We start from the raw sequence: 20861 nt of genomic DNA, 5'->3' as shown, positions 1-20861 counted from the left end.
AACTGAAGGAGGGATGCAGAAGGTGTGAATGGGCTGGGTGGGGAGGCAGCAAGGGCAGGGTGTTGGGGGTAAGATGCTCAGGCTCCAGGGTCTGGCGATGTGGGCTAGAATTCCAGTTCCATCCATTCACACTATGTGTACTTGAGCTGGACTCACTCTCCCCAGGCCTCAATTTCCAAGGCAAAAGGAGATATGACCTCCCACCTCATAGGCCCAGTGGGATGCTTTGGGGAAAGTGTGTACAAAGGGCTTGGCACATGGCTCTGTAGATTAAAGCATTCATATGTTAGTCCTATTCCCCTTTAACACCTCCTCCAGGGAGTCTGCTGGGCTTTCCACAGTTATTCCATATCAGACATTCCAAAGCCTTTGCAACTGTGGCCTCGTGGTATAACTCTTGGGCGTATTCTGTCTCGGTTTGCCTCTTTCTCCTACATTCTCATTATGACCCTCACAGGCTGCCTCCTGGGGCAGGGAGAGAACATAGAAGGCCCTGGAGCACAGTGACTTGAGCAAGGGCACCAGCTAGCAGGAGGCAGCTCCAGGACGACAGGCCAGCTTTCGTGACTTCCAGTTCAGTTCCCCTTTCACCTGGTATGGGGATGGAATGGAAGTGTGGAGTCACTTACCAGCTGTGTGACCTCAGGCAAGTTACTTGAACTCTCTGAGGCTCCCTCTTCTCATCAGCCAAATGGGACTAATAATACCTTCCTTGTGAGTTTGGGGGAAGATTAGAGAACATCCATATACATAAACGATATAGCTCATTATAAATGTTCAAAGAGCCAGTATCATTTAGTCCAGGAGGTGAGAATGTCACTGTAAAACTATTTATATATTTGTGTATTTACATTGGATGTATATATATGTCTACATAGTTACCTATCTCTCAACAAAATTAATACATGCACATTTTTTTTGAACCGTACACAAGACCACAAAATGAAAAGTAAAAGTCCCCACAGCTCCCAGCTCACACTCTAGAGTTCACCACCTGCAGCAGCTCAATGCACAACCTTGGGGAAATTTTCTATACATAGGCAAGTATTTTGGTGTAAATCACTTAAAAATTTACATGAACGGGATCACTTAGCAAGATATCTTGAGGAGCTTTCCACATCAGCACCTACTGATCCCTCTCCTTGATACTCTTGCACACTATTCCACTGGGTGGGTGTTGTAACACTTTTTCGATTGGTCCTCTGTTGGTGGGCTTTTAGGATCATCAGTCTTTTTTTTTCCCCCCTATTCTGAACAACACTGCTTACATCTTTGTCAGCTTGGGTTAAGAATTCATAGAAAACATTACAATCCTAGGAATTTCTGGGTCAAAATGTATGAACTTTTAAAAAGGGGTAGGTAAACGGCGCCTGGGTGGCTCAGTCAGTTAAGTGTCGGACTCTTGCTTTCGGCTCAGGTCAGGATCTCAGGGTCCCCGGACCGAGCCCTGAGTTGGGCTCTGTGCTCAGCGGGGAGTCTGCTTCAGATTCTCTCTCTGCCCCTCCCCCCATGTGTGCGTGCTCTCTCTTTCTCTCAAATAAATCTTTAAAAAAGAAGATATTCATGACACTGTTTAATGGGAAGAAGCAAATGCTAGATGAGCATGTATGTAAGAGGATCCACGTTTGCTTTTTAAATAAAGGAGGAAGAGGGAGAGAGAAGAGGGAGAGGAAAAGAGAGGGGGGGTTGCCGTTCTCCGTGTAATCCTAGCCCTCTGTATGCCTGAGGGCTTACAAATGGGTGCTGGGGGGCACCCGGACCGGTATTAACAGAGCCTCCCTCCTGGCGTGCCATGAAATTTCAGCGCAGTCATATATGTGAAGCCTTTGGCAAGTACAGAAAAGATGACTATCTTTTTTTGTGATTATTTTTTGAAGACATTGGAAGCATTCAGCCCAGACAGAGAGAGCCTGGCCCGGGCCTGGGCAGGATGCTGCCAGCCCCCACCTCAAGACCCGCGCTACCCTCCCCCATCCCGCTCTGCCCCAGCAGCTGGCCTCCAGGGACCACCTCAATCCAGGTTCAAGTGGGGAGCGGGCCGGCAGTCAGGGGCGGTACCTGCCCGTTCCTAGGGCTCCCCACCGGGGGCCTGCTTCTCTCTGCCGTAGCCACACCACCCCAGCCCAGAGCCTGGCACGGCACAGGAGTCCCCATCGGTGGTTTCAGAATGAATGAACCAATGGGCAGACCCATAAATGTCCACCAAGGAAGCAGACTTACCTCTACGTGTAAGCCTCTCAAGGCTCCTCGGGCGACTCAAAAGGCTGGCACTTTGCCCACACACCCACATCACCATAGGTAAGCTCAGTCACTCAGGGGAGCCTGGAAGTCCCAACCAGGGTACTCACGGCTTTTGTGCAGGGCCCAGCGTCCCTGTGAAGCCCGCTGAGGCCGGACGATAGCCACCACTGGTTACTGAGTTAATGAATCTGTCAAGTGTTGCCCGACAGCCGGCTCTGCCAGGAAGACAACACCGCCATTTTGCCCCTTTTTCTGAGCCAGGGACTGAACTTTGCACTTCACCGAATCTCGCCACATTTGAAGTTTCTTTGTGTGTGTGTGTGTGTGTGTTTAAGATGTTATTTATTTATTTGAGAGAGAGAGAGAGAGAGAGAGCATGAGAGAGAGAGAGATATCATGAGCGGGGGGAGGGGCAGAAGGAGAGGGAGAAGCAGACGCCCCGCTGAGCAGGGAGCCCGACGCGGGACTCGATCCCAGGACCCTGAGACCATGACCTGACCTGAAGGCAGATGCTTACACCGACTGAGCCCCCCAGGCATCCTGAGAGGAAGGTTCTTTGAAGCCCAAAGAGGTTGATCCATGTGCCCAGAGCCACATGACCCCCGGCTCGACAGGCAGGCAGGATGCTCACGGATTAAGAACAAAACAGGAGGAGCACTCAGGGCACTGCGATGGGAGCACTCCCTCTGCCTGAGGGGGTCACTGCCGACATCACAGGGCCCCAAGGAGGGTAGGTGAGAGCTGAGGTGGGCCAGGGGTGGGCCAGGGGTGGGCTCAGCTTTCCCGGGCAAAGGATAGCCAAGGGCAAGGCCTAGGGTCCTCAAACTGCTCTGGAGAACCACCGCATGTGTGTGTGCAAGGCTGACAGTTGGGGGGGACAGTCTTGTTCCGGGAAACTGGGGCTGGGGGGCCATTGCTGGGGCAAGGAGAGGGGAGTTGGGGGGGTCAGGTTGGAGGGAGCCAGACAAGGGGGTGAGGGAGCACAGTACAAGCCCCAACTGGCCTCACCCTCCAGAGCATCCTGACCCCCTTCCCCAGAAGCTTGGAGGCCAGCTGGATAAGAGTGTGTCCGGGGCCCACCGGTGTCCCAGAGCCAGGCCTGTCAGGGAGCCACAGCCCCGAGGAGGGGAGGGGGGAGCTCTGTGGGGAGCACAAGACACCTGAGACCCAGTGCTGACCCAAGTTTATCAGGACGACAGCTAACTCAGAGGACGAGGTGAGAGAAGACGCCGAGGCCATTGGGGCGGGCTCCTTGGACGGACATGCTCTAGACACCCCCACCCATATCTACTTCCCCATCCCTGGCCCTGAGTCTCCCAGGCCCCCTGGGCTCCCAGGGGATAAGGACCCAACTGCTCACCTAAGGCCCAGAGCAGGAGGCGCGAGAGAGGCAGGACCCCCGGAACCCTGGGTGTCATCATCCTTGGGCAGTCTTGCCCACCTGGCAGAGCCCTGCGTCTGAGCGTCCCTCTGGTCCCAGGCTCTGTGCTGTGGCCTGCCGCCCCTCCCCGTCCCCTCCATCCCCCCCCCCGCAGCGCTTCCTGTGGCCTTTCTCCGCCTTCCTGCTCCATGCCACCATCGGTTGGGTTGTGAAAGGCGAGTGTGGGGAACTGGGCTGTGTTCCTGTCTCACCCCACCCCATGACCGCCTACAGAGGGGGCTGCTGAGCCCACCCAGGGACGCTTCTGGGGGCTGTGAGGTTGGGGTCCAGCAGCCACAGAGGCCTCCACACCCAACTCAGACCCTCCCCTCAGTAGCTGGGGGCCTCTGATCCTCAGTTTCTTCTTCTGTGAAGCAGATACAGCAATAGGGCTGCCATGTAGGGCCATGTTGGGGTTTGAAGAGACCTGTAATGTGCCAGGCACAAGCCGGCTTTAGGGATGTGGGTGGTGCTCACGCTCCTTCGCTCGTGCCTATGGGTTGAACAAGACTGGGATTAAGCCCATGGCTGCTGGGGCCCTCGGAGGAGAGGGGGACCAGCTCCATGGGCCCCAGCCTTCCCTGCCCAGACCGGGTAACAGGAGAGGTGGGACGGAGTGTGCAGGAGCATGGGCTTGGGGGCTGGTCAGGCCTGGGCTGACGTCTGTCCTGGGCTGTCTGTCCGGGCCGCCTCGTGGCTGGGTGAGCTTGGGCGAGCGGTCTGCCGCTCTGAGCCTCTCACAAGACGTACAAAGAACTCATGAGATGCGAGTGGAATTGTCCAGACCACTGGGCGTGGCCACGGTCCTTATCTCTATGATTGTCAGTACTGCGCAATTACAGTCCTACCTGCCCATGTGGCCACTGGTGGCCCAGATGGGAAGTGGGAGCAGCAAACACACATGGGGGCGGCACAAGGGAAGGAGAGGGGCTGACCACTCAGGCCCCAGCTCTGATGGTTCTGAGGAAGTCGTGTGGATGAGGCCAGGTCTGTTGGCGTGGTCCCATGGTCACTGCAAGATCAAAGGTAGAGAGCACCCCGCCAAGAAGGTGCATCCTCCCAGCATCCCCCCCGCAGGGCCTGAGCTGGACGTGCTCTACCCTGGGGGTCTGAGGACCCACCCAGCCCCTTCCCCTTCCTCCCACGCAGTGTCCACACAGGATTCAGTTCCCCACTGGGCCCTCTGCACCTGGGGAGGTCTGGGGAGAGGACATCGGGGTCACTCATGGGTCGTGGGTGGCAGGTGGGAATCTGGTGTGGGGCCCCAGGCACTTCCTCTGCAGGGAAGGCTTGGGGGCAGATGGGAACCACGGGGCCTGTCCCGCCTTCCTCCCAGTGGCAGCCAGGTGCGGTGAGATGGTGGACAAGGGTTTTGTGAACTGCGACCTGCTGGGCCCACTGCTGGAGACCCATCCTGGCACCAGGGCCCTCAAAGGGGCTCACGGGGGCCTGTTTGTGAAGGAGGGCCTGGAAGGAGGGACCCAGAGTGTCCAGCACACCTGGAAAGACACGACCGGGAGGCTGGGAATGTGGCAAAGATAGCTGGGCAGGGCCAGGGTGAGCGCCACCCCTTCTAGGCCCCACCGGGGCTGGGGACAGGCCTGGAGCCATGTACAAAGCCCTGGGCCCCCCAAATCCCGGGGCGGATGGAACTGTAGCTCTGCTTTCTGCCACCTCCCACCACCCCCGGCTTGTCCCAGTGGCTCCACGTGGTCTCCAGTCTCCAGGGCCAAGGCCTCCAAGCTTCTGGCTGCTTCAGTCCGTTTTCCATGCCAGAGCGACGTCTCCACTCACAAACCTGGTTGTGTCCTTCTGAGAACAGCGGTCCTGCTCCCCAAGGCCCTACAGCCCAGTGAAGGGCTCGATAAGAACCATCGGGTGGCCCGTCCAGCACCTGTCCCGAGAAGGTGGGCTCCAGCCCAAGAGCCCTCCCTGCTACCTGAGCCAGCCCCAAAAACAGCACCTAGTGTTTAGGAGTTCTTTGAAGGGGGACAATTTGTTTGAAGGGCGTGCTCTCTGCCTGGGAAAGGGGGCTGGGTCCTTTGTTTCCCTCCCTGAGGATGGGGGGAGGTGCCCCCCAGGGATAGCCCAGCGATGGGGCCCCACGGGACCTTGTGGAGACTGAGAGGTCTGTGAGGAGGGGGCTTCGCCTCCGTCCCGTCCAACTCCAGACCCCGGTGCCATTTTCCCCAGCCCACCATCCCCCAGGAGCAGCTGGAGGCCGTGATGGGAGGCAAGTCTGATCCTCTCTTCTCGCAGCCCACCTTCGTCACCCCGGCCCACAAACTCGCTCCAGACATCACGTGACCAGCCAAGGGCTGAATTCCATCCCCACATCTGATTTCTTTGGCCGGTGAATTTTTTGGATGAGCCAAATTTTTCATTCAGGGGATTTTGTACCCGCACAATCTGGATTTCTGATTTATCATAAAAGGAAGGTGGTCTGGCCACACGGACCATCATCTCTGCACCCCTGCACAGGACAGCAGGTGGCTGGAGCCAAGTGGCTTGGCATCTCCACTCCACCACAGACCCCAGCATTCCCCACTGCCTCCCCAACCCTGACGCCAAGCTGTCCTTTATCCAACTCCCATCCCCCCCCCGCCCCGCTAGTCCTGGTGGATAGTTTCCAGCAGTTGATTTTTTTCACACATGGCCTTCTCTCATCTGTTTCCTGATTGGCCCCAAGGTGTTTGTATCAGTGACTCTTAATAAAAGCACAGAAGAAAGTGCTCCAAATGTTTACAGTGGTTTCTTAGGTGAAAACAACATTTTTTCTGTGTGCTCTTCTACAGTTTCCAAATTCTCTACAATGAACATCTACTTCTTTAAATTCAAAAGACAAATGAGATAGTGCTTAAAAAGAAAGTCCTCCCCCATCTTTAAGACTGAGATCCAGATCAAATGTTGTCTCCTACAGGAAGTCTTCCTGGATCCCCAGCAAGGAATGGTGGCTCCCCTTGTAGTTCCAACCCCTTAAGAGCATTTTGGGCTCTAGGCCAGGGTCACGGAGGGAGGCACGCTTCAGTCTTCCCAGTACTAGGGCAGAAACAAATTTGCACTGCTACGCTCCACAGTTCTTGCCACAAGAGGGCTTTGGGAGAGGCTGAGGGTCCCTGGGAGGGGTGGGCTTGGCAGTGGTGAGCAAGGGCGATGCAGCTTATAGAAAGGCCCAGATGGACAGACAGACCTAGCCCAGCCCAGCACGTCTATACTAAGCCTGAGTCAAGGGCAGGCAAAGGCCCGTGCAGTAAATAAAGGTTTACAGCAGACAGCTCTTGGAAACCACAACCCAAAATACAGCCCTGGAATCAGGGCCCTGCCCAGGGCTGAATGGGGGGCTGGAGAGGGAGGGCTGGAGAGGCTGACAGAGGGCCCTGGGCTCAGAGGTAGAGGAGTTGCTGCTATGCTCCGGGAGGGGGCTCTCCTCCTCCAGGGCTCTGGCTCAAAGCTCTGCCCCAACCCCATGTGCCCTGAGTACCACTCTCAGGCTAAAATGACAGGACTGCAGAGTGCCCTGGTGGCGGTCACCGGAGACAGATCGGCTATAGCACAGGGCCCAGGATGCTGCCAGGTCTCACAGGTCCAGGACCTGACCGTGGGGCCCATGGGCTCCCATCCACAGCCATGAGGGCTGGGCCCAGCGGCGGTGAGTTCAGACCGGCCTGCAGCCCCCAGTTAGGACGGCAGGGGTACAGTCCCACTCCCGAGCCCGTTGTGAGCTGGACCAGGGCACCGAGTAGCCCGCAGGCCAATTCAGAAGGCCCAGCCTGGGAGTCTGGCAACAGCCCCCTCCTCCCAAGGGGCTTGGGCCTTCTTCTCGAGTCTCTGGCTGACCCTCAAATGTCAGGCCTGGCTTGTGGGGGGTGGCAGGTGGGGGTGAGGAGAGGCCGCATCTCTGTTTCCTCATGCAGCTCCTGGTGGGTGGCTGGTGGCCTAGATGCGGCTGGACGAGGTGCTGCCCGAGCTGATGGGGAGCCTGGCACTGTCCGAGCTGTTCTTCAGTGGGGAGGGCCCGCCCCGGGCCTGCAGCCGCATGGACCAGCACCAGAGGAAGATGAAGAAGCCTGGGGGCAGTGAGGGGGCACAGGGTTCAGCAGGCGGGGGGTGGCCCTGACCCTTCCCCCGCTCCCTACACAGGCTACCAGCACCCCTGTGATTTGGGGGGACCCCACCATACACCAGACACTGTGCAATGGCCTGAGCCCCATCTCATTTTATTCTGTCAAGGCTCTCAAGGGGTCAGGCCTATTCATTACTATTCTGCTTCACAAACGAGGAAACTGAGGCCCTGGGAGGCAAGGGGCCTTGGCTGAGCCAGGAGTTAAACCCTGGTGTTCAGGCTCCAGAGTACCTGTTTAAGCACCTCTGGGCCAGAACAGAGGGGTGTGTGTGTCTGTGTGTATCTGTCTGTCTGTCCTTGGGTGGTGGGGGTGTGCAGAGGGGTGTAGGTAGAAGGACCCAGCTGGCATCAAGCCCCAGCCCTCAGGAGCCAGCCCCTCTGCTCCTCTCCCCTCCTCCCTGCCAGCTACCCTTCAGCCTCGCTCCCCCTCCCTGTTCTTCCAACACGCAGCCTAGTGCTAGCTTCGGGACCTTTGCTCTTACTCTTCCCTCTGCCTGGCACTCTCTCCGTAGGCCAGACCTCCTCAGCCTGTGCCGCACACATGCCCCCCGGGGCACCTGTTACAATGCCGCTCTGATTCAGCAAGTCTGGGGAGGCCAGAGTCCCCGCGATGCTGATGCCCACGGGCCCGGGAACACACGTGGAGTCCCAAGGCCCTTGCTCTCTCCCTGGCTGGACCCTTCTGTTGTCTTCAAATGTCTCCCACAGAGGCCTCCCTGGCCACCCTTCCCAAAGTGTCCCCCAGCCCAGCCCAGCCCAGCCGAGATGGTTCATCACATCGCCACCGACTGCCCTCCTCTGCGAGATCCCCTCAGATGGCTGCAGGCTTGCTCGTCACGCCTGGTCTTTCCCACAGGAGATGAGCTCCGTGGAAGGAAGGCCCTCACCCAACCAGTCCACAAATGTAGCCCCAAGGCTTAACACAGGGCCTGCACAGAGCAGGTACTCAACAAAGACTTGTCAGCTATGGCCTGGGGGCCCCCATTTTACAGACAGGAAGACCGAAGCCCAGAGAAGGGAAGCCTTCGGTTTGGGTCCATACCTTCCCTACCCCGCGCTCCACGCTTGGGCGCCCTGCCCGGGGCCGGAGGGGGAAGGGGGGGTGGGCTCTTCTCCATGCCTTACCTTGGAAGGAGGTGATGATGCTGAAGAAGTAGAGAATGACAAGCTGGAAGGTGCCCGAAGCAAAGGAGAAGAAGATCAAAGCCCAGGGCAGACCGAGGACCAGGCTGAGGCCCAGGAGCGTGAGCACGTGGGGCCACTTCTGGGCGTGCGGGCGCAGCCGCAGGATCTGCACCACCATGGTGCCCAGCATGGCCGTGTTGAACAGAAACACCAGGCTGAAGAGGCCCAGGTTGGCGACGTGGCTGACCAGGGAGTCCCGGATCCAGCACCTGGGGGCAGAGATGTGAGGGTTGAGTGCATGCTGGCGGGGCTGGTGTGGTGCTTCCCAGGCTGAGGATGTGTGCCTTGGGGAACCCAAGCTACAGGGAGCCGCCTTCAACACCGCTGACTCACGGGGGCACATTACTTTCTTTCCAGTTCTCCGCGCCTTCATCCGCTCCAACCTCTATTCCCACTCACACAAAGAAACCCAGGTGCCGCACAAGGTCGCCGGCGAGGGGCGGGCAAATCCAGGCCTGTGCTCACCCTCCCTGACCCCCCAGCCTCCGCCAGGCCGACACCTCCAGCAGCCCTGGCCCGGTCGGTGCGGCCTCGGCCCAGGCCGCTCTCTGGCCTCTGCCCCCCGAGGCCCGTGTTCCTGAGCCCGCTGTGCTCAGCCACTCACATGGAAGGGTAGATGACACTCTCTGGGGTCCTCTGCACGGCCAAGATGATGGGGCCGTAGGTGTTCACGTCCACTACAGCCACCAGCATTACCAGGAAGATGGGGAAGCCTGCGGGGCCGCAAAGCATGGAGCTCTGTCCCCCGCCCTCTGGCAAGACCCTTCTCCCAGGCTTATATGCAGCTCCGTGTGGGGGGGGGTCCTCCATGATCAGACTCGCCCCTGCCCCGCTCCAGTTTGGGTTTCCCATAGAGAGCCCCGTCTCCGCTGACCTTCCACCATCCCCCTCACCATCCCGGGGGCCCATGGGAGAAAGGGCCTGCACTTCCCGCCGAGGAGCAGGACGTCACAAGGGGAGATGGGAGGCACAGACTGGGAGGGTGGGGGACAGCTGAAGGGGGTGCTTCCAGAGTCTGCACTGGGCCTTAACTTTGTCCACGGGCTGGAGCTTGAGAGCTCTCTCCAGAAGGGGTCACCCACCACCAAACACCTGGGTCTTGACACAGAGCCAACTCTGAAGGAATTTTATGTAAATCGATGGAGTGAACCAAGAAAGGGCCAGAGGAGAAACACGGAAGGGGCAGCAAGTTGGGTGAGGGACATGTGGAGCCTGGCAGGCCTGTGCAACATCCAGAAGGACTTGCAGTGTGCCCTCTGGGCCTCCAGGTCTGACTGAGAGGTCTGGGCCATGGGTAAATTGGGTGGTCTTGGCCAAGAACAAATGCCAGAGCTACAGGGAATCTGTTGCCTGAAGCTTAGGAGGATCCACAGACAGAGCCACTGCCAGGCTGAATTAGGTGAGTGGAGGACTGGATGACAGCCCACTCCTCCCCCAACTGGGTGCCTTTGAGCAGTGCACAACCTGCACATACATACGCGGTGGCTCTGTCTGCAATCCCTGCTTTTAAAAGAGTGAGCAATGTAGAGAATATGTGTTTCTTGGGGCAATGCTCACCCCTTCATCTTCCTAAAGGGGACCTTAACCCAGCCCAGGTGAAGAACAGCTGAGGATGGGTGGGTGAAGGAAAGAGTGAGGGAACAGAGAGGTAAGCAGAGAAGTGGAACCAGGTGCCTGCATTTTACCAAGTAGAAGAGGCAGGTCTAGGGGCCCACCAGCGCCCTCTCCCAACTTACCCCAGCCCATGATGCTCAGTTTGAGCAGGTAGCCAGGGACATAAGTGCCAAAGACCTCGACCACCAGTCGGTAGAGGTTGTAGCCCTCAAGGCCCATCCAAGAGAGGCAGGCGAGCAGAGAGAAGTGCAGGAAGATGGCGCTGGCACGGCAGCCAGCCTCGGAGCCTGTCAGGGCCACCGGCTCACTCAGCAGAAAGCTCACGTCCAGCAGGAAGACCGCTAGCAGCAAGTTCATGTGCACTTTGATGGTGTAATCCCGAGGCTTCCTCCTGCACAGGGGAGGGGTTGGGGTCACCCTGGTGGCCAGCTTGGGAAGGTGGGGGGCAGCACTCCTCCACCAGGCAGCCTTCCCAGGGTATATACACACACACACACACACCCTATCCTATCCTATCCCTATGGCTGCAGCCAGGTCGTTCCCCACCTGTCCCTGTGCACCTACTGTGTGCCCAACACCCACAGGCTCAGGCACCGTGGGCACATTTAACAACAGATTTAGCCACGGACAGAGCAAGCAAGACAAATCCAGCCACTATGATCAACCAGATGCTCCCAGAGTTGGAGGGGAAAGACTTTGGATTTGCTGCTGTTTTGGAGAATCCATGCCACCCGTGTTCTGTGTCCGCCCGTCTGCACAGCCGTGTGTATGTGAGGCTGATTGTGGCGGGGGAGGGGGGGGGGGTCCTGTCTGTCTTCAGGTTTGCAAGTCTGTGTGCACATCCCAGCGCCCCTCCCACCCCAGGACTCTACCCGATCCAGGACACCTTGGGCGTTTCCTCCCCCGCCCCCACACCGGGACCTGCGCTCTGCCCTGCACCACCCACCACCTGTGCCGGAGGGCGGGACAGGATAGCCACGCCCACCCACCCGTGCCTCGAGCTACCACCTTGGGCTGCTCCCTCGCCCCGCCTGCAGTTCACTCGTCTACGTTGGCCACAGACAAAACGCTCAGTCCCTAAGGTTCCGGGCCCCGTCCTTGGACACTTGTGATTAACGGGTAGGCGCCGGGGGGCTCGGCCCCCACCCCCCGGCCTCCCCGGAGCCTGCCCCTAATCACCACTCCAGCCCCAGCACGCACACAGCTGCGGGCTCACACAACACAATCAATGACGCGCCCGCAAGCCCACGCCCCCCACCCGTGCGGACAGCGATCACACCCCGCGTGCTCGCACCCACACCCCCCCACGCAAACGGGCCCAGGCCCTGACTGCAGGTGGACCTCAACTTAAGCCAAGCCCAGCACTGACCATCCAGACCCGTCCACACGGCCGGTGTGAGGATGGGTGCAGGCGCTCCTCACTCCACCCAAGCCTTTCCGTGGGGCTCCTTCTTCCTCGGGCACCCAAACAACAGAAGTGGAGTGACAGAAGCTTCCATGGGGGGGATGGGGGAGGCTTTGTCAAACTCAAATGCCCGCGGAGGCCGGGACTTAAATCAGACAGTGGACAATAGGGCGCTGGAAGGATCTCTCCACCCTGGCCACTGCTTGGCTTCCGAAACCAAGGCCTTGTGGACCTGGAGCCAGCCTGCCTGGGTGTAAGCCTGCCTCAGCCACTTCCTCGCTGTGTGACCTCAGGCAAGTCCCTTACCCTCTCTGAACGCTCTTTCATAGGGCCTTTGTGAGGCCTGAACGAATTTCATGCATGTGAAGCACTTAGAACGGTGGGTAGCGCATGGGAAGCTCCAGGAACATGTTGACCATTATTACAATTGTCACCATCGTATGTGCCCCCAGTGGTGACATCTGATTCTTCAAAGGCAGAAATCTCGATTTTTATGTCACTTCTCCCCATGTACAGTGTTGATAATAAAGTTTGTAAGTGTCATGTCATCCAAACACCACAGAGCTGAGGAGGAGATGAAGCCCCGCCTCCCAGGGCTCCTTCCTACAACCCCACACGCATTTTGGGGTGCGTCAAGCCAATCTCCAGGGTGGGTCTCCATGGTCGTGGGGTCCCGGCTTAGAGGCCCGAAGGAAGGTTCTCCCTACCCCCGCCTTTCCTTTCCCCGGCCCGGCCAGGCCCTACCTGTGGCAGAGGTAGGCGGCGATGGTGAGGACGCAGGCCAGAGCCGAGATGACGCAGCCCACGTAGGATACGACGGTCAGGTAGTGCTTGTGTACGGCGTCTACTTCCACAGATGGGGCCTGGGTCCACGAGACAGGCGGGGCCTGGCCTCAGTGTCCCCAGCTTGACACGGAGGGTTTGTCCCAGGTGAAGGGACAACCTGAGCTCCCCGGGAGCGGGGGGCTCGGGCATCTACGAACCCCCACCACCCCGAACCTAGCAGAGGGTGGTCCGGTGAGTGCATTCTTCGCAAGGAGAGAGCCTCTACAGTTCTCACCGCATCCTCAAATGGGTCCCCACCCACTACCGGCAAGAAGCCTCCACTAGAGGGCGCCTGGGTGGCTCAGCCCGTTAAGCGGTTTAAGCGTCTGCCTTCCGCCCAGGGCATGATCACGGGGTCCTGGGATCAAGTCCCATATCGGGCTCCCTGCTCAGCGGGGAGTCTGCTTCTCTCTCTCCTTCTCCCTCTCCCCCTCCCCACCGCTCGTGCTCTCTCTCTCTCACTCTCTCTCAAACAAATAAATAAAATCTTAAAAAAAAAAAAAACTCTCCACCAGAGAATCCCTTTTCCGGCCTGGCACTCATTTTTTTCTATAATATTCAACACTGGAGTGAGCACCCCACACCCAGGGAGGGCTGGGAGACCACTCCGATCCCTCAGAAGTCGGGTCCCAAGATTCTGGGAGAATGAACCTAGGACACAAAGCTTCTGTGATCTTGGGGACACTGAAGTCCTTTGTGAGGCCCTCCACAATGGGCCTCAGTATCTCCTCGAGGGCTCTTTGGAAACATACTTGTGCCCCTCGCCCAGCCTGTGGAATCAGAATTCTAGGTTAGGGCCAGGAATCTGCATTTTTGTCATGCACCCAAATTTGGGAATAAAGAGCAAAGGTTTTAGTGACCAGCTCTTTTACTTACTAGCTGTGTGACCTTAGGTAAATTGCTTAAGCTCTCTGAGCCTCGGTTTCCTTATCTATAAAATAGGACAGCAGCAGGAGACGCCTCGGGGGTTGGTGTGAGGAACGAATGACATATATGTGAAAGGTGGCTGGCACGCAGCAAGAACCCAACCCAGGGTAGAGCTGCGCGGGGCAGGAAGAGGACCACTCACCATGAGCACTGCAAAGTAGGTCAGGTGGTTGCAGAGGCAGGACGTCTGTGTCTCTCTCCCGATGGTCTCACACCCAGCATCGCTCCAGCTCCCCAGGCTGCTCACTGAGGAAGGGTTCCATGGGGCTCTGATCAAGCCCAGTCCCTCAGGCCCCCACTGGACCCCCCGAAATGCATAATTGTGTCACTCTTCTGAGCCTTTACTTCCCCTGGCAAATATCTAGTCTGCCATCATTCCTTCTTCAAAGCCCATTTTCTCCAGGAAGCCCTCCCTGATTAACCCCATCTCCCCGACTCTCCAGGACCCCCTTTCTCCTCCAGATACCCACCCAGCTCAGAGACCCCTCCACACTCACATGTTGGGTCTTCAACCCAGAATACGCACTGGAGAGTCACGTTTTTCTGTAGGGACAAGAAAGGAGAGTGGACCCCATCACAGCCCACTCCTTTCTGGGCCAGGTGGAGGAAGTCAGTGTCAGGCCACCACCCCATGTGGACCTGACTGGCTGAGGTCCTCAGCCAGCTGGTCATTTTGTTAAAGACAAGTGACTCAGGAGGCAGGGCAGAAAAGACAAACAGGGACCCTTGTCTCCTTGGCTGGTTTGTCTGCACTCACCGGCTGTGGCTGGTGCTGGAAGGTGAGCACCACGGGCTCCGAGAGGTTGGCTACTTTGGTGTTCTGCACGATGATACCCAAGACCTTCTCACCCAGGACTTGACTGGAATTCTTGTCCTAGATACATGGGATGGGGGAGGAGAGGAAGTGGGGAGGGCTCAAGGCTGAGAAGGCCAAGATGTCCCCTAGTTTCCCTAGATTCCTGTCTCTCCCCCACACATTGCTCTGAGATGCTCAGTCTCCCTCTGGCAACAGTTCTTGAACGTGTAGTCATTTACACTGTAGTGAAAACAACATAATTTAGCATTCTCCGGGGGGGATTCGCATGTCACAGTCCAGTTTCTGCCCTTATAAGGAAAGGCTCTAACTTCTGGACGAGGGGGCTTGGCTCTATGCCCGTCTTCCACCTCCCCATCAGACAGAAACTGCTTTCCCCGGTGCCCCCCACCTGGAACAGGGCTTGGCTGCTGAAGTCCACCAGAAGGAGTCTCTTTTCAGCCTCCCCTCTCCGGCCTTTGGTCTTCTGGAAGAGCGTGCGGGGCAGCTGCACCGAGTACTCCTGGACCTCACTCTGCTCCTCCTGCAGACCAGAACCCCTGTGGGGCTCAGCCAGGGGTGGGCTCCCAGGTCTCTACGCGCCCCCGCCCCCCCAACACCTTCCTGGATGCTGCCACCTCGAAGCCCGCCTCCTCCAGGAAGCCCTCCTTTCCTTGGCTCCAGCCCTGGCTGGGGAGCCTGGTGGGTAGAGCCCAGGGCCCTGGGGGGCAAACAGGCCTGGGAGACTGCTGTGCCACTTGGGCTCCCCAGGGGGTAGCATGAGGGCAGCGTGGGTGGCTCCCGGCCGCTGGGCCCACGCAAGGGGCAGTCTCAAGGCTGACATGCACGTACGGGTGCTTTGGGTCTTCTGTTCCCACAGGGATACTATAGGAGCCCCTGATGTCGGTCCCCCCTCCCCCGCCCCATCCCCACCACTGTGCCAGGAAGGGTCCTCTGCCACGGGGCAGCCGCTAACAGGGGATTCTTTAGGCCCGAGACCTTCCTTGTCAGCACACATCTGGCTCCCAGAGGCCCCAGGGAGGGGAGTGTTCACGCCTCCACATCTGTTTCCTGCCCCGGCCAGCCTGGCCCCCGGCTCCTGACCCCTGACCTCACGTCTGGAGTGGATGTGCAGGTCCTGGAGGCTAGCTGTGGGCTGCAGCTTCCACACCGTGGCATTGACCAGATCCTCCTCAAAGGACAGCATGTCCCCTGGGAACTTCACAGAGGTCAGCTTCGACTCCAGGCTCTGCAGCCTCCTGGCAGGGGGAGAAGGGGCGGGGAGGTTGATCCAGGCGGACAGGGACACGGAGCTAGACGGGGACTCTCAGCAGAGACACAGGAAAGAGGCAGGCAGAGACAGGGGCGGGAGGGTCAGGGGGCAGCAGGGAGGGGGCACGAGAGAAAACAGCCCTAGGACTGGTGCTGCTGCGGGGGAGAGAATGGCCTGTGGGCGAGTGGGGGGCAGGCTGAGAGGAAGCTGGAACATCAGAGCAAACAGGAAAGGGGGGCGGTAATCCTGAGCACCAGGTTCCGGGCCCAGCTCTGCCTGGACTGACCCGCTCTGTGGCCATGGAGCAGCCCTACCCAAACCTGGGCCTCAGTCTGCCAAGCTCTCAGATGGGCTGGTCAGTTCTCCTTTCTTGGTGGGGAAGAGGGCTTGGGTGGCTGGCTGGGGATGGTGATACTTGTTTTTACAAAGGTCAGGGGCTCGGCCTGCGGGGCTGGATTTCGATTCTTCTCAAGGAGGAGGTGGAAAGATGAGGGTAACGTTGCAGCCCCAGGAGAGGCCTCCGTCCTGCCTCCCACTCCAGGTCGCTGCCCTGCCCACATCCAGGTCTCTGAGGCCACACTTACTGGCTGGCAAGGGTGGAGGAGGGCCTCCTCGAGTTCTTTCCGGGGTGCCTCAGAAGCTGGTTGAGCTGCTCAAGGTCCCTTTTCAGCTCACACATGTCCACCGAGGCATTGTGGGAGGCCTTCTGGGGAGGATCTGGAGGAGGGGACAGACAGAGGCCCTGAGGCTACGCTGGGAGCCAGGTGCGGGCCACACCCCCTCCTACTCCCATTTAACCCTCTGGTGACTGTGAAGGCCTCTCGCCCCAGTTTTATAGAAGTTGAAACTGAGCCTTCAAAACGTGGGGTGGATCCCCCAAGGTCACCCAGAAGTCGGCCACATGCGGGCTCTGCCACACGGGACCCCCAGCAACTCCAGCCCCAGCAGGGCCGGCCAGGACACACCTGCCCCGGTGCCCTTCTGCCCACGCACCTGGAGCTGGGAGGGCCCACCCCAGGAGGGCTGGGGGGGTGGGGGGCTTGTGTGGCCTCTGGCTCCTGACACCCACTCCCGTCTTTCCACGCTCGCTGCTCCCACCCTGCGCAGGCCTCATCTTCCCTCACCTGGACCTTCCCTGCAGCCTCTGGATGGGACTTCGCCCCTCTGCCTTCACCCCTACCTTCCCACAGACCTTCCTGAAGCACACCTTGGATCACACCCTTCCCCTCCTCAGACACCTTCAATGGCTCCCCACTGCCTGGGAACAAAGCCTAAGCTCCATGACCATGACCGGTCATTCAGACCCAGTCCACTGCCCAGCCTCCAGGCCTTTGTCCAAGTTGTTCCTTCTGCCTGGAAGTCGCCTTACTGTGGAAGGAGAAGGTGAAGCCGGCAGCACTGGGCAGACTGGTGTTCTGGGGGCTCCACCAGGAGCTGACAGAGGTGGCGAGCAGCGGGGGGCCCTGAGCCAGGCTCTCCTTGTGGTGCCGGAAGCACAGGAGTCCAGAGGCTTGGTTACTCAGCAAGAAGTCGTTCTTGCCATAGCGAAGATGCAGTATCCCCACATGGCGGTTCCAGTACAAGCAGAAGTGGTAGAAGCCCCTGGGGTCAGGGAAGGGCTGGGAAGCCGGGAGCACTGCCAGGAAGGGAGCATGAATTGTGAGGGCTCCCTCCGAGTTCTTGATGGAGATGTGCAGCTCTGACGTCTGCTTGTAATGGAGGCTGCTCTTCTGTGTCTGGTTCCTCTGGCCGCAGAAACGGAAGTCTTCACGGGCCCCCCCGCCACGGGTACCTGGGGAGGTAAAGACTACAGATGGGACTCTGGGGCAGGGAGCAGCCAGGGGCAGGAGAGGGGTTTAGGCCTTGGGCCCAGAATACTGGATCCCAGTGCCTGGGATCTACATACGTTCCAAGGGCCTATACCTCAAAGGTCTACAAAAATGTGAATGTGCCCTACTCACAAATTACTAGCTTCAAATTATGAAAAGAACTAAAAATTAATAATAATTTCAAAGGCAAAAAACATTTTAATAGCAACAAAGTACTTCATGAGGCCATGCCTGCCATAGACGGTTGTGCAGGCTGTGCACTGCACAAGGATGCTCTGGCTGCAGAGCTGAGTGGGGCCAAAACCCAGTCCATGTTTCCCACCCCAAGCTGTGCACTGTGGGGCTGCATCTGCATAAAGAAGGGATGCCTTTTTCTGCAAGATACCATCCACTTGCTAAACTGTGTCTAAAGTCCCATGCCTGCCCAAAGGGGTTAGTGGATATGCTGGCAGCTGTCCTAGACGTGGGGGCATTGTAATGTATGTCACAACAGTCCCAGGGCATCCCCAAGATAGCCTACCTTGAACCAGGAAGAGCAGACCTAGCAGGAACAGCGCCTTCTGCCGCAGCACTTGGGCGGCCATCTTCCTCCCCAAGGTCACCCTGAGAAGTCAGCACCTGAAAGAGGCCAGGAGTGTTAGCTGGGGCCAGATCTGCAAGGTGGTTGGGCCAGCCCTGCAGAGGGGGAGGCCGGTGTAGCTTGGGTGTGGGATGTGAGGTAAGGAAGCAAGTGTGGAAACAGCCCATGGGGCTCCCCAGAGCTGCCAGAAGCTGAGCATCAAGGGGCAGTGGCTGTCCAGAGCCTGGCTGAGTTCAAGTCCTGGCTCCTCCTCTCACTTGCTGCATGACCCTGTGCAAGTCACAGAAAATGGGGCAAATAATAGTACTTTCTTCTAGACCCAGCAGTGATGGGGTCATCTTGGCTAGAATCTGGTGGGGAAGGCTCCACAGCACCATCTGGAACCACCCCCACCACCCTGCCCCTCCAGGCCTGGAGGAGATGCAGGTAAAAGGGGGCTCTTCCAGTTCTCTTCCAGGAACCTCACCATCATCATCCCCAAGACCCAGCTCAGAGGACACCTCCTTCGGGAAGCCTTCCCCAACTCCTTCTACAGTCAGTCCTGGCCTCCTTTGGCTTCCCACCACTGGCCAGGGCCTCCCCTGTCCCCCAGGCAATGCAGGATGGTGCGGTCCCTCCTCAGCTAGCGAGGCAGCTTCTGGCCCATCTCTGCCGACAGAGCTGAGTGCACGGGGGTTGCTGGACAAAGGCTGGGCAGTTGGAGGGGGTGAGTGAAATGAAGGCTCAACGGCCCCGCAGCGCCCCCTGCAGGGAACGGTGGAGAAGGGTGCTTCCTGTCATGACCACCAGGGGGAGCCAGTTCCCAGGGCGCCCCCCCCCCCCACCCCCCACCCCCCCCACCCCCACCTGGAAAAAGGCTGACCGGGAGACACTGACAGTATGGCGGAAGTGGGGGGAGGTCCAGTTCCCCCCCCCAGCCCCACCCTGGTGTAGCGCGCGCACTTCTGCCCCTCCATGGCCTCCATTAGCTGAACACCAGTCTGCCCGCCTGTGTTCTCCCACCGCACCCCTGTGCTTCTATTCATTGTCACTTCAGCTCTGTGAAGTGGGCCCTACCATTGGCCCCTTTCCCAGACAAGGAATCGGAAGCCCAAGGGGTTAAATGACCTGCCCAAGATTATTCCAGAGGCCAGGGCTTTCCCTGCCTGGACTGTGGTGCCTGGCAGGAAACTGCATGCCTGGCACCGGGAGAGAGAAGCCAGGTGGCCTCCCCATGGCCAGCTGGCCCCGCTACTGAGCGCGGCGCGGACACACACACGGGCTCCTTCAGTTCATGGGGAACTGCATGTGGCTGTGGCGACACATGCCATCATCTGCCACAAGCCAGACGAGAGGAAGCCTGGAGACCTGGGTGTGCACGAGACGTCTCAGTTTAGGGGAAGCCAAGGGGCTCCCAGGAAGAGGTGGCTTTTGGACAGAATATTGGAGGGTAGCATTAAAGGGACGGGGGGGCCCAGGCGGGAGCTCACTGTCTTCGTCCTTGAACTAACCTGACCCCCTGAAGCTAGAGCCAGTCTCCTATGTCCCACCACACAGAATGGAACCCCAATTTCAAGGGCCTTGTCAGTCCAGTTATTAGTCAACTGGGCTCATCATCTTGCCTCTGTGGCATCACAGGACCCCTTAGACGAAGCCTATGAAAGTTTTTTAGGGAACGGTCACTGTCAACCAGGTTGTGATTTTTAAGGTTTCCCTCTGTGTTCTCCTCTCTGAGCATTTTGGCCCCTTTTGTAACTGCATCCTGCCGCCTCAGACCAACGGGAGGAAACCCAGCATCCGGAGACAGAGCTATGTCCCTCCTGGACCCCCTTCTTTTCTCCCCCTCCTGCCAGTCCCTGCTGCTAGCTACCTCTGATCCCCGAGACAAATGTCACCTCCCCCAGGCAGCCCCCCTCTCTGCAACCACTGCTCTATACTTGTGAACTCATAGCTGACAGATTACTTATAGATTTGGTCCAGATTCTCCATTTTATAGTATTTGCATTCAAGGCCCAGAGAGGGCCAATGGCTTCCTGACATCACACAGCAAGCAAAAACGGAGCTGGCCAAAAATCCATGTACCTCTATGGCCTACTGACCTTCAAAGTGAGCTACCCCTGTTGGTAGACAAGGGCCCTGGACAGGGCAGAGTCATCCACTTTGCATCAACCCTCCTGGATTGAGCTTGAAAGCAAAAAGGCCGAGACAAAGAAGTGACCTTCCAGTCACTGGAGGGGCACAACTGAGGTTGCGCAAAGTACACAGAGGGGATTCAAACGCAGACAAGGAACAAACTGCATGACTCTGACCCTTCCAGGCTCATCTCCACTCTACCCTGGCCACTCCAAGGTGGACCATGTTGTCCCCATGGGCATTCTTGGGATGTGAGTGGGAGGGTCTGCCTGGCTTCCTTTAACCCACTCTTAAGCAGTGGAGTGGACTCTGGAGCCAGACTGCCTGCATTCAACTCCAACGTCTCCTGCTCGCTAGCTGTGTGTCCTTGGGCTGGTTCCTCACCCTCTCTGGTCCTCACTTTCCACATCTGTACATGAATTGATACTTATAAAGGACTGAGAACACGGCCACGCATGTGGTCGGCACCATAGGTGTTAACTACATATCTCTGTGTACTTTCTGACCGGCTTATGCCTGCCCTAAGTCAACCCT

The 20861-nt window shown here is 58.2% G+C and overlaps 1 protein-coding gene across 2 annotated transcripts in view; it reads right to left on the bottom strand.

The window, feature by feature from the left end:
• Positions 1–6327: 6327 nt before the first annotated feature.
• The window catches only part of ADGRG1 (adhesion G protein-coupled receptor G1), a 37979-nt gene continuing 23445 nt past the window's right edge, over positions 6328–20861 (bottom strand). Inside the window, exons 2-14 of one of the 2 annotated variants that reach the window (XM_021705793.1) lie at positions 18156–18253; positions 17176–17598; positions 16391–16523; positions 15645–15792; positions 14946–15077; positions 14498–14614; positions 14238–14283; positions 13883–13986; positions 12733–12851; positions 10706–10974; positions 9574–9682; positions 8910–9178; positions 6328–7728 (exon numbers count right to left, since the gene is read on the bottom strand). In XM_021705793.1, coding sequence (XP_021561468.1) covers positions 7598–7728; positions 8910–9178; positions 9574–9682; positions 10706–10974; positions 12733–12851; positions 13883–13986; positions 14238–14283; positions 14498–14614; positions 14946–15077; positions 15645–15792; positions 16391–16523; positions 17176–17598; positions 18156–18219 — 2064 coding nt within the window. In that variant the 5' untranslated portion in view covers positions 18220–18253 and the 3' untranslated portion in view covers positions 6328–7597. The remainder of the gene's footprint in view (positions 7729–8909; positions 9179–9573; positions 9683–10705; positions 10975–12732; positions 12852–13882; positions 13987–14237; positions 14284–14497; positions 14615–14945; positions 15078–15644; positions 15793–16390; positions 16524–17175; positions 17599–18155; positions 18254–20861) is intronic. The other variant, XM_021705795.1, reaches the window with a different exon arrangement.

This window comes from Neomonachus schauinslandi, chromosome 16, assembly GCF_002201575.2.
Source record: "Neomonachus schauinslandi chromosome 16, ASM220157v2, whole genome shotgun sequence".
Lineage (NCBI taxonomy): Eukaryota > Metazoa > Chordata > Mammalia > Carnivora > Phocidae > Neomonachus > Neomonachus schauinslandi.
Note: the sequence above shows the minus strand (reverse complement) of the source record. Positions and strands in the feature narration are given on the sequence as shown.